This window comes from Opisthocomus hoazin, chromosome 1, assembly GCF_030867145.1.
Source record: "Opisthocomus hoazin isolate bOpiHoa1 chromosome 1, bOpiHoa1.hap1, whole genome shotgun sequence".
NCBI lineage: Eukaryota > Metazoa > Chordata > Aves > Opisthocomiformes > Opisthocomidae > Opisthocomus > Opisthocomus hoazin.
The window spans coordinates 102,677,533-102,690,753 of NC_134414.1; the positions used below are offsets into that span (position 1 = coordinate 102,677,533).

Genomic DNA, 13,221 nt, shown 5'->3' on the forward strand with positions numbered 1-13,221 from the left:
AGAGAAGCATGGCCAGCAGGTCGAGAGGGGTGATTCTGCCCCTCTACTCTGCTCTGGTGAGACCTCACCTGGAGTACTGCATTCAGCTCTGGAGCCCTCAGCACAAGAAGGAACTGTTGGAGCGGGTCCAAAGGAGGGCTACAAAAATGATCTGAGGGCTTGAGCACCTCTCCTATGAGGACAGGCTGAGACAGTTGGGCTTGTTCAGCCTGGAGAAGAGAAGGCTGCGCGGAGACCTGATTGCAGCCTTTCAGTGCTTAAAGGGAGCCTATAGGAAAGATGGGGACAATCTTTTTAGTAGAGACACCAGTGACAGGACGAGGGGTAACGGTTTTAAACTAAAACAGGGTAGGTTTAGGCTGGATATAAGGAAGAAATTCTTTACAATGAGGGTGGTGAAACACTGGAAAGGGTTGCCCACAGAGGTAGTGGAGGCCCCATCCCTGGAAACATTCAAGACCAGGTTGGACAGGGCTCTGAGCAACCTGATCTAGTTAGTGGTGTCCCTGCTCACTGCAGGGGGGTTGGACTAGATGACCTCTAGGGGTCCCTTGCAACCCAAAACTTTCTATGACTCTATTCAGCCTGCTTTTCCAAGCTGCCTGAGCCAGGTCTGTACATGTTCAGCTGTGCATGGACCGGGGAGTCCTTGTCCCTCTGCAGGGGCTTAGTAATAAAGGAAGAGTTCAAATAATCATGAGATTTCCAACGTAGATGCAAGTTGAGGAGCTTAGCCCATTGAATGATGGGGCTGCAAACTCCTTGCAGAAATTTTATCTAGGTGGAGACATTTCAGTGTAGGGATATTTCTGTAAGTAACAGATCTAACAACAGCATTCAACAATTCAGTCCTTCAGTGAGAAAGAAGTATTTGGCATAGGAAATCGCCAATACAGTTTGCACAAAACCCTTTAAGGCAAATCATAACTCCAGTGGGAAGGAAAATCCACAGGACAGACATAGAAGAGCAAGGAGAAATACCTATCAACCACTCCCACAATATGCAAGGACTTCCAGTGTATTTAAATCTATTTTAGTTGTTCTTGCCTGTACCTGGTTTGTAAGGAGCTGTATACAGGAATTCATATCACTTGACATACTGTCTAAAGAAAAAAAAAAATTAGATACTTGAGAGTACCAGAAGAATGGCAGCAACATAACTTCACCACCTTCTCTCCTATGCCAGTGCAGCCCACAAAAGTTTCTCCTCAGCTAACGGCCAGCAAGAGCTTGAAAACTCAGATGCTCTCACAGGCAGTAAGAGGGCTAACTCAGCTTTTTAGAGATTATGGCAATAAGTAGGCACCTACTGAGAGCCACTTTCATTAAAAGTTGAACTCTCAACAGCAAGGTAGTACTAGTAACCCAAACCGCATCATCCCTCTTCAAAGCAGGTCTCATTTTCACAGCTAGCTTCAGATCATCCACTTTAGACATATTAGTATTGGTCAGTGTTGTATTAATCCAACTAACATTTTTACTGACATCATGCAACGTAATGTCTTCAGGACTCCTCACATAAGTGAATCTAAGCACCAGCTTAGCTTTTTGGTTGTTGAATAGAGTGTTCCAGAATCAGGTAATGTCACTGATTTAAGGGTTGGTTTGAGCAGATGCCAGAGGAAAAAAAAAAACACCACAGTGAAGAATGAAAAATTAAGTCCTTATTTCCGTGTTAACGTTTTACTCTACCATACCTCTATCTTCAGAAGTTAAACAACAGTAAAACAAGATGTCATCCAGAGAATGCAAAAACCAGATATTCAGACAGGAACTGCCCCCAAAATCCGAGGGGCGGGAAAAAAATACACAGTACAGATTCAGCTGCAGGAACCCTTGCCTCCTTCTGCATTGTCACTTGTGATCTACTTCTTTAATGCTACAGTCTCCTGAAAGGCTACACAAAAAGCCCATACACCTATGCCTTTTTCACGTAACTGCAATCTCTTGAAAGAGCAGCTCTCTATTCTTGAGAAAAACTTATTCATCAAAAGAGAAAAAACATTTTTTTGGAATTGGCAGATAAAGAGCAGTGGAAAGTCTCAGAAGAGCAAAAAGGAATTGAGAAAAAGAGGAACTTTTTGGGGGAGCTGTCAGAAAGACATTACAAAAAGGAACAATGACATTTTGGTTTCTTTTCAGAAGTTTCATAAAAGGGCATGAGACCACCACACACACCACCGGTCACAGGGAGTAAGTCTCATCCTGTAAGCGCCAGGCCAGGCAAAGGATGGGGTACACCGTCTGCTGCTTAGGCTGTGCTCCCATCACTTGGAAACCCAGAAGGACTTACGGTCTGCAAGACAGGGGTAGGTGGGGCTGGGAATGCTTGCTAGGTTTAGAGGGCAGAAATTATTCCCTAAGTTCAGAGTTTCACCAACAGAAGGCACTGCCCTGCGATTCTACACAGCAGCGGCGTTCTCTTGAAAACCTATCTGCTAGATCTAGCACAGAAGTTGTTACATACAGGATAAAGCACATTTTAAGAGAATGGGATGAGAACCTACTACTGAAAATTACAGATGATTGCCATGCGAAGTTGCCTAACACAGACCCCACAGGCAGCAGTGACACAATGTCCCTCTGGGACCACTGTACAGACATCCTTCTAGTCCCTGGGTTGACCTTCACCCCAAGGGAATCAAGCAGATGATAAATACAAGATTCCTCAGAAATGAGAGCTGGAAACATGGATGGCATGGATCTTGACAGCCTGAGAATTCAGTCAGACCAAACATAACAGGAATCCACCAAAAACCCATGAGACTGTATCATCATTTGATCAGTGTGAAATTCTGCTCACTTGCATACCAAGAGCTGCTTCCTTCCTTCTGAAACTTGAAATGAAACGTGCCACATTTAGCATCAGTCCCCTGAGCCACCCAGACCCTTCCCATTTTGCAAAGCCACAGACAACTTCAGTTTAGTCTGAGAGCTATTAGAAAGGTTATTCTGAAATCAAGAATAAAGTCCAATTTCCCGAGCGTTCCAGATGATCCAGTGCGCTAGCTCTCACACACTCCCTTTTTAGCCAGACATATCCAGAGTTTTGCCATTTTCTTCTGAACCATTGGAAAGGTGTTTGTGCGCTTGAATCCTGGAAACTCTAATCAGATGTAAAGTGCAATTTCTGTTTCCCCCACAGGTTGTATTTCTTTATGCATGGATAAATTCCTCCTTACCAAAACTATTTATTCAAAGGCAGGGGAAGGTGGGTAAGTTGCCGACCGGACCCATCCCACAGGGAAGTCTGCTGCCTCCCTGGGGCCCGGGTTAGGGATGTTGCGAAGAAACTCCCTGGTCTGGTGCGGCCTTCTGATTACTACCCCCTCTTGGTAATGCAGGTTGGCGGGGACGAGGTAGCAGAAAGAAGTCCCAAGGCCATCAAAAGGGACTTCAGGGCACTAGGGCGACTGGTTGAGGGATCAGGGGCGCAGGTGGTGTTTTCCTCCATCCCATCAGTGGCAGGGGACAGCACTGAAAGGGGCAGGAAAACTCACCTGGTTAACAGGTGGCTCAGGGACTGGTGCCATCGGTCAAATTTTGGCTTTTTTGATCATGGGGAGGTGTACACAGCACCGGGCCTGCTGGCAACAAGTGGAGCTCAGCTATCACAAAGGGGGAAAAGAATTCTTGGCCACGAGCTGGCGGGGCTCATTGAGAGGGCTTTAAACTAGGTTCGAAGGGGGAAGGGGATATTGCCCAGCTCACTAGGGATGAGCCTAGGCTTGGAGTGCCAAGGCCAGGGGTGAGATTGACAGCCCAGCTCAAGTGTGTTTACACCAATGCACGTAGTATGGCCAATAAACAGGAGGAGCTGGAAGCCATTATACAGCAGGACGGCTACGACTTGGTCGCCATCACAGAAACGTGGTGGGACAACTCGCATGACTGGCATGCTGTCATAGATGGCTACAGACTCTTTAGGAAAGACAGGTCAACAAGGAGAGGTGGGGGAGTTGCTCTATATGAGAGGGAGCAACTGGAATGCATTGAGCTTGGCCTGGGGGCAAGTGAAGGAGGAGTTGAAAGCTTGTGGGTTAGAATTAAGGGACAGGCTCACACGGGTGACATTACGGTGGGTGTATACTACAGGCCACCTGACCAGGAGGAGGAGGTTGATGAAGCCTTCTACAGGCAGCTGCAAGCAGCCTCACAGTCACAGGCTCTGGTTCTCATGGGGGACTTCAACCACCCTGACATCAGCTGGGAAGACCATACAGCTAGGCAGGCGCAATCCAGGAGGTTCCTACAGAGCATCGATGATAACTTTCTGATGCAAGTGGTGGAGGAACCAACAAGGAAAGGCGCTCTGCTGGACCTTGTATTAACAAACAAGGAGGGACTGGTGGAGGACGTGAAGGTTGGAGGTAGACTCGGCTGCAGTGACCATGAAATGGTCGAGTTCAGGATCCTGCATGGAGGAAGCAGGGCGATAAGCAGGATCAAAACCCTGGACCTCAGGAGGGCTGACTTTGCCCTCTTCAAGGAGCTACTGGGAGGAATCCCGTGGGCCAGGGCTCTCGAAGGCAGGGGGGTCCATGAGTGCTGGTCGCTTTTTAAACAACACTTCTTCCATGCACAGGAGCAATGCATCCCCCTGAGAAAGAAATTTAGCAAAGGAGGCAGGAGACCTGCATGGTTAAACAAGGAGCTTCTAGCGGAGATCAGGCAGAAGAGAAAGGTGCATGGCATGTGGAAAGAGGGACAGGCCACTTGGGAAGAGTACAGAAACATAGTGAGAGCATGCAGGGATGCGACGAGGAAGGCCAAGGCTCACCTGGAATTGAAGCTGGCAAGGGATGTCAAAAACAACAAGAAGGGCTTCTTCAACTACATCAGCAGCAAAAGGAAGGCTAGGGACAACGTGGGGCCGCTGCTGAATGAGGCGGGTGTCCTGGTGACGGAGGATGCGGAGAAGGCAGAGCTACTGAATGCCTTCTTTGCTTCAGTCTTCAGTGCTAAGACTGGCCCTCAGGAATCCCAGGCCCCGGAGGTAAGAGAAGAAGCCTACAGAGAGGACGACTTTCCCTTGGTCGAGGAGGACTGTGTGAGGGATCGCTTAAGCGATCTGGATGTCCACAAATCCATGGGCCCCGACGGAATGCACCCACGAGTGCTGAGGGAGCTGGCGGATGTCATTGCTGAGCCACTCTCCATCATCTTTGAGAGGTCCTGGAGGACTGGAGAGGTGCCCGAGGACTGGAGAAAGGCCAATGTCACTCCAATCTTCAAAAAGGGCAAGAAGGAGGACCCAGGGAACTACAGGCCGGTCAGCCTCACCTCCATCCCGGGAAAGGTGATGGAGCAGCTTATCCTGGAGGCCATCATCAAGCAAGTGGAAGAAAAGAAGGTTATCAGGAGTAGTCAGCATGGATTCACCAAGGGGAAATCATGCCTGACCAATCTGATAGCTTTCTATGATGACATGACTGGCTGGGTAGACGAAGGGAGAGCTGTGGATGTTATCTACCTTGACTTCAGCAAGGCTTTCGACACAGTCTCCCATGATATCCTCCTGGGGAAGCTGAGGAAGTGTGGGCTGGATGAGTGGTCGGTGAAGTGGATAGAGAACTGGCTGAATGGCAGAACTCAGAGGGTTGTCATCAGGGGCGCTGAGTCTAGTTGGAGGCTGGTGACAAGTGGTGTCCCTCAGGGGTCAGTACTGGGCCCAGTCTTGTTTAACTTCTTCATCAACGACCTGGATGAAGAGTTAGAATGTACCCTCAGCAAGTTTGCTGACGACACCAAACTGGGAGGTGTGGTAGATACACCGGAAGGCTGTGCTGCCATTCAGCGTGACCTGGATAGGCTGGAGAGCTGGGCAGAGAGGAACCTGATGAGGTTCAACAAGGGCAAGTGCAGGGTCCTGCACCTGGGGAGGAACAACCTCATGCACCAGTACAGGCTTGGGGTGGACCTGCTGGAGAGCAGCTCTGCGGAGAGGGACCTGGGTGTCCTGGTGGACGACAGGTTAACTATGAGCCAGCAGTGTGCCCTGGCTGCCAAGAAGGCCAATGGGATCCTGGGGTGCATCAAGAAGAGTGTGGCCAGCAGGACAAGGGAGGTTCTCCTTCCCCTCTACACTACCCTGGTGAGGCCTCATCTGGAGTACTGTGTCCAGTTCTGGGCTCCCCAGTTCAAGAAGGATGAAGAGCTACTGGAGAGAGTCCAGCGGAGGGCTACAAGGATGGTGAGGGGACTGGAGCATCTCCACTACGAGGAGAGGTTGAGGGAACTGGGCTTGTTCAGCCTGAAGAAGAGAAGGCTGCGAGGGGACCTTATAAATGCCTACAAATATCTGAAGGGTGGGTGTCAGGAGGATGGGGCCAAGCTCTTTTCAGTGGTGCCCAGTGACAGGACAAGGGGTAATGGGCACAAACTGAGGCACAGGAAGTTCCGTCTGAACATGAGGAGGAACTTCTCTCTGAGGGTGACGGAGCACTGGAACAGGCTGCCCAGGGAGGTTGTGGAGTCTCCTTCTCTGGAGATATTCAAGACCCGACTGGACAAGGTCCTGTGCAGCCTGCTGTAGGTGACCCTGCTTCGGCGGGGGGGTTGGACTAGATGACCCACAGAGGTCCCTTCCAACCCCTACTATTCTGTGATTCTGTGAAGTTCCTGCTGAGGTACTCTATACAGGATACAGCTTTCCACTGGAGCAAGTAACACACCATCACTCATTCATTCTTTATCCCTGAGAATGAATTGCTTTTCAGATTAGACATGCATTTGATAACAACCTTTCAGTCCCCAGAGCCCGACTGCGGCCCACGATAACCCTTAACTAGGCAACAGGAAATTCCAGCAGGATTGGGAAACACAAGCAAGCCCAAAGCCAGCACTCCACATAACACCTCCACAGCATAGGTGGTGTGGCTGGAGCACAGGGGGGGAAGAGGGGGAGCATGGACAGAGTACACATCACCCCAGTGCACAGCACATAAGGACAAGTTCAGGGAGTTCTAAACAATGCTACAACAAACAAACATGAAAACCAGCCCAGCCGCCCTCATGAGTGCATGAAGTTCGCTACAGCGCTCCTGGAGATAAGGATCCCAATCCAAGACCCAGCTGCCACCGCAGCACATTTTGCAGCCTGAAGCTCTAGACCTTCCCCCAGGAGGCAAAGGGCATTTCTTCGTGCTGCCTTGAGCCGAGAGGGTGAATCACACAGCTGTTAGCTACAGAAACACTACCTGACAACTCTTACAAAGCCCCAGAAGTTCGCTTTCAAATTAGGGTAATTTCTTTCAAAAGCTAAAACCCTAAAAGAGAAAGCCACTGTCATTTTTGGATATATGCCAGCATGTCCCTCACCGAGATTGCTTAAATATCTTTCCTTGAACTAATTATAAGACAGGTCTCTAAATGATGCCTTTTTTTTTTTTTTTATGGGTTGCTTTCAGATAAGATCTGAAGTAATCACTCAGTTTCGGTACAGACTGTTGCATCATAAGAACTTTCTCCAAGAAGCCCAGGCCATAATTTCCACTTGCAAGCTCACTCATTAGCTTTCTACTAGTTATTAACTTTTAGCTAAAGGTAAAAGTATTGTGTGGTTACATGAGCAGAGAGCATTTAAAGAAACGACAGAAAATTGCCTTGATGTGGATAAGGAATAGTAAGGCAACATTTCTCTGCTCAGGGTGCTCTCAGAATTTCACGAAGTCAGAGAGAAAGGTCCCCCTGTCCTCCAACAAGCATCAGTAACAACAGTAAGCTAGCATAAAGCTGTTCTCAAAAGCCATAGGCATAAGGGAGGGGGTAAAAAACAAACAGACAAAAAAAATCCCAACAACACCTGAAGAAACTATCATGACTAAGTTACAAAACTTTGCTAGATGCATAACAAGCAATTTCCTTCTTGGCAGAGGCCTTTACTCATCTGCTAGGTGATTTTGGCTCAACCTTTCAGAATTACTGGTGTCTCCTCCAGCTGGTGCCTGCTCCAACTTGTGTCCCCATTCATTCAGTGCCCAGCTGTGTTACCTATATTACTCAGCAAACACTGGAGGCTGGCAAATGGAGCAGAAGAACTGGCAAGCAAGTAAATGCCTTCAGTGTAACATGCAAATTGTCACGTGCACTTGGTTCACAACAGCTTTTAAATCAGTGTCACACTCGGGGGTCACCACACAGAGGTAGCTCCTCCTTGTCAAATGGGGTCCAGCCCAGCATGTCCCTCCCTGCCCTGGCCAGCACCCTACTTCAACCCATCCTCCCATAACAGCCTCTCATGACCCTTCCCTAGATTTTCAGTTCCCGGGTCCTTGCTGATTTGGATCCCAAACTGATCATTCTTTGCAGTGAAGCTATGCAGGTGCTACAAGCCATTGCTGGACTGATCACTCCAACCAGCTGGTTTTCTGGTACCATAACCCGGCTGCTCAGCCACCAGAACTGCTGCCCACTCTATGACCCTAGGTGGGTCACGGTCCAGCAGCGCCACTGCTGATGATCAAATTGCAGCTGCCTGCAGATTTCAGAGTAAAATTTAAGCCAGCATAAAAAAGAAAAGGCATCTGCACGCCACATGGTCCCCTGGCTCATGCACAGCACCTCTACCCAAGGCATTTTCCCCTCCTGCCACCCCAGCTGTCCTGGAGAATGTCCTGGGAACAGCAGAGCTGTTCAGAGGGGAATGTCCTTAATATACCACAGCAACACTACTTCCAGACTTAACAGAGCACTCATGGAAAATACCATTTTCTTAACTTATTTTAAAGGAAGCCTCTGAGCACTCCAAGAGCACAACGCCTTCAACATTGGCATTTCGACCCTTTCTCACCCCCACCCCTCCTGCATTGGAAAGAGACAACTTGAATCAATTTACTGTGGCACAAAGTCCTGCTATTCTACAGGGACTGGGAACATTTGGTTACTTGACTACTTGATTAATTTATTTTATTGCAGGCTGAGCTAACGTGTTCAGTAAATGGCCTCGCACAAATGACGTAGAAGTTGGATAACAGAGACATTGCCAAGAAGTTCAGAGTTTTGCAGTTTAATCATATACTTTAATCACATCAAGTCCCTTAATTATTTCAGGTAGGTTAGTGTGTTAAAGTTATTCGTTAGTATTTTAATTCTTCAGGAAGCTATTCTTCTTTGCAAAACCCTTACTCTTTTAATTATTTTATCCTCTGAAAACCAAGTCCTAAATAATTCCCTTGTCAGATTAAAAAGATCAGTTAATGGATTAACTTTTAAATCTGAAAAACATTACAAAGAAAAAAATTATTTGGTAGTTCCTTAAATATTTAATTTAAGCCAGCACTTAAAAATGAGAGAAAAAAAAAAAAAGATGTGAAATATCAAATAGAAAGTAATTATTTTAAATGCCAACCCATGTGGTGATAGGAACACCTCACACCAGCTGAACTGCACAGACAGGAACAGTTCCCCCACTTAGTCTACCAAGACCAATCCTTCCGGAGACTCAGTGAAAACATTTCTGTTCCAAGCAGAGTCAGCTCCACGCAGAAATAACATTTCATTCAACTGAACAGCACTGCATTAAGGTAAAATTAAGGGTCAGGTGCTCCAGCTAGACCAGTCTGAAGTACTCCTGCGGTTAGATACCACTTGCTAAAACAAGACCTGACTGGCTCCTTTCTTCATACAAGCTTAAACTTCAACAGGGAAGTAAAAAAAGCACATGGATGGCGAGAGCACTCAACATTCGCATGCAATTTGTCTGCAATTTGGTATTTCAGGTCTGATCCCACTTCCCCTCCAGTCCAAGGCTTTTGTACAGGCGTCTGTGAGAACCAGAAACCCCCACAGGGTCTCTGTGGGAGTAAACCAGCCAAAGCTGGAGACGCAAGCAAGCCAGTTGGGCTGGAACAACCACCTTCATGTGGTTCTTGAGTCAGAATCAAAACTATTGGAAAATGACCGACTCTTCAGAAGAATGACATCACTTCTAGGGGCTCTGGCTTTTGGGTCATTCCTATCTGCTGCCATTGCGCCTTTAAGCAGACCTGTTAGCTGGCCACACCCACTAAATTTTGAGTTCTTTCTGCATAGGGAGATATAAAGACCCCCTTTATCTATGTAAAGGAGGGGCATGGTCACAGCACCACTACGGAGCACAACTGCAGAGCACCAGCTGCTAGGCTGCCTTCCTTCAGCCTGGCAACAGACCTCGCTGCTACCTCTCAGCAAGGTGATGTGGAGCCCTGGTCCCTCCAGATCCACCTCGTTCTTGCCCCAATGCCAAGCCGGAGCACAGGATACGTTTGTGCCTGGTATTATACAGTGGAACATCTGTACAAAGCTGAGAGAGAGGATAAACTCTGTGGGGCACCATGGAGAACCAGCCAGGCAGAGAAGAGTGGCCATCAGTGCCTCAGCTTCATTTACAAATGGCAGGCAGGAAGGAAACATGTATGAAATAAGCTCACTTTGCATAAGTTTATAACCTTACTTGAAATTATAACCATTACAATGGAAACAGGGGTTCAAAAACATGCAGGATACTGGTTTTAATATCAAAGAAGCCAAAGATGGCAGATGGCTTGCCCTGAGTATCAGGAAGGGCCTGGTAAATGAAGCATAACCAGGGTTTGGCCATGAGGAGAGAGGCAGAAACACAGAAATCCAGCTCTTGGGTCTCGTTCACCCCAGGAAGCACAATTGCACCAGGACCTATAGGCAGGAGAACAGCACCAGCACCTTCCTCAGGCAGAGCTGCCTCAGCAGCAATAGAAGAGGACCTTGGCTCAACCACTACTTCCACTGTCAGTATTATCTCTGGAGCACACCAGGGAGGAATCAGCACTCAGAGATTTGTACTCCTCAAGCTACAAGATGCTACGAGGACAGGGAGAGGAAGCCAAAAACCCACATTCATTCCCCCCCACCCCCTCCAGTTCTGTTCCCCTCTTTGAGAACCTGCCTGATTTAATAGCCTCCTCAAAAAAGCTCTTTTAAGTAGGATTTTCCTTAGAGACTTGTTAGCTGTGTTTGCATTTTATTGGTAGTATGCAGCTTGAGTTTTAGTTGGCAGTCTGAGGGATGGCGCCTACACCTCTCAATAAATACGATACCCATTAGGCTTCACTACCTTCGTTGATCTCAGCTGGCTATAGAACAAGAATCCCTTAACCGAGTTGAAAGCTCAGGGTGCACAGCTTGCGACTCACATCTAGCCTACATATGAAAACAAATATGCTCTGTGTATATAAAAGCATATTCAGAGTGTAAATACACATTGTAGTCAACAGTCTCTATTATATACACAGAGTGTATATAATAATATACTGTGTATATTATATACATAGGATGAAAGAAAACAGACTGAACCACACAAACCAAGTACTAGTAAATAACCTATTCCCTTCTGGAGAAATGCTTATAACAACAAAAATTAAGAGCCTTTCACTCTTTTGCAGAGACAGAAGTAACAGTTGGAGTGCCCGGTGGAGCTTGCAACAGGGAGAGATTCCTAAGGGCTGGGAAGGCACAAAAATGAAGTGGTAAGCTATGCTTCTCCTGTGCTGCAAAGCAGCTGAAGTTTGGGAGCAGAGGGAATTTTGTTTGATTACCAATAGAAAATAATCTCAAGAGAAAACTATGACTAGGTATACGAAATTAACTTTGTCCACATGAGAACTCAAGTGGGAAGTACGAGTCTGGTGTTTGCAGCTGAAGCCCCATCCCATTACGACCACTGAGAAACCTCAGATCTACAGGCAGGAGATATGAATCACACCAAAACAAGACAGGGATTCTAAATCACCCAGCTTTGTATCCAAATTCTCTTTGCAGATGAGGGACTTGTGAAAAAGGGCATAAATTATGCCAGTGAAAAAGGTCTTTGATCTCTGCTCTAGCACTCTAATCAAGCATTTGGCATTTCTTTCTCTCTCACTTTATTAGGGAGACTGCTTTCTGGATGGTTGCCTGCTTACTGTTTACATCTCTACCCAGAGGTAAATATACTATAATACACATCTAGGAATTTCTGGAAGTATTTATATGTGAATACACAAGCTGGAAACTGAGAATCTTGGAACAAAAAAAATACATGTTTTGCTTCGAATGTGTTTCATCACAGTCCAAGGTTTGCAAGCATAGGTAATAACCTGCAGACAAACCTCTACATCTGAAAGAAGTGATTTCAAGTTTAAGGTGTTTCAGGCCCACAAATCTCTATATAGGTATATATATAGGTCTCTATATTTGGGGGGGGGTGTGTGTGTGTATATATATATATATATTTGGATATCCTGCCCAAATCCTTGAAAATACCCTGCCATTTCCATAACGTTAAGGATGACTTGGAATCTCAATCCTTTACAACCTCCAACCGCGTTGCATCTGTTGTTGTGTTCAAACTCATTAAGTTGCTGGGCTCACTACAGCCTTAACCAGGTAAGTGAAAGGGCTGGAGTCCAGCAGCAATCTCTCTTCCCGAATCTTTGCACATGCTCTGACAAGTTCCAGCAGAGTTGGGTTTCTGACATTATATAGATTAGATATGATCTTCCCTATGAAAGAGATACACTAGTATGTGCCAGTGAGGGAGTTTTCTACAAGCTGCAGGGACAACTCCCTGTAATTTCCTTATCTGAGGCATACATTCAACAATATTAAGGCCTCTGTGTGTGGTCAAGACTCTTCTGTTTGCCCAGAAGTGCCTCAGTTTTGCCAGGTGCTGTGGTGGTTCAGGAGGTTACACTTTATCTGGAACTAATCTCCTTCTCTCTTCTGGAAGCACAACTGACATTTCTAGGAAAAACTTTCATGTGTCTCTGCAGAGCAGTGTAAAAAGTCCTTTGCCACTCAAGATGTGCTCTTTTGGTAGCTGAGTGCACCTGCAGGCACACAGAGCCATCTAAGTGATTACCCTTTGATTCTTCTTTATTTTTTACCATTTTCCCCTTTCTGAAACAAGGGAATTCGAGTTCAGTGTTTCCGAGCAAGCAACCGAGGTTGCAAACAGTCCCCTACCCTCCCCAAAATACATTTGCACTTAGGTGAGACATGACCCTGTAAGGAATCACACAACACCACCTTGTCAGGGCAACACACTTCAGTTTGAGCTCATACGTACTCAGAGACACAAGAAATTCCCTGTTGTCTTGTTTCTAACACTGAAACATTTTCCTTCTTAAACCACTACTTCCACTATTAAACTTTGTCTACTGTCAGAATTGCACTAGTATCACCGGAGTGAACCTGAGAGGTACAGTCAAGAGTTTTCTACTTCCA

General features: G+C 46.7%; 1 protein-coding gene across 1 annotated transcript in view; it reads left to right on the top strand.

The window, feature by feature from the left end:
* The window catches only part of LOC104327736 (myelin-oligodendrocyte glycoprotein-like), a 40,477-nt gene that overhangs the window by 17,790 nt on the left and 9,466 nt on the right, over nt 1-13,221 (top strand). Inside the window, exons 2-3 of the mRNA XM_075443272.1 lie at nt 11,400-11,483; nt 11,887-11,939. Coding sequence (XP_075299387.1) covers nt 11,476-11,483; nt 11,887-11,939 — 61 coding nt within the window. The 5' untranslated portion in view covers nt 11,400-11,475. The remainder of the gene's footprint in view (nt 1-11,399; nt 11,484-11,886; nt 11,940-13,221) is intronic.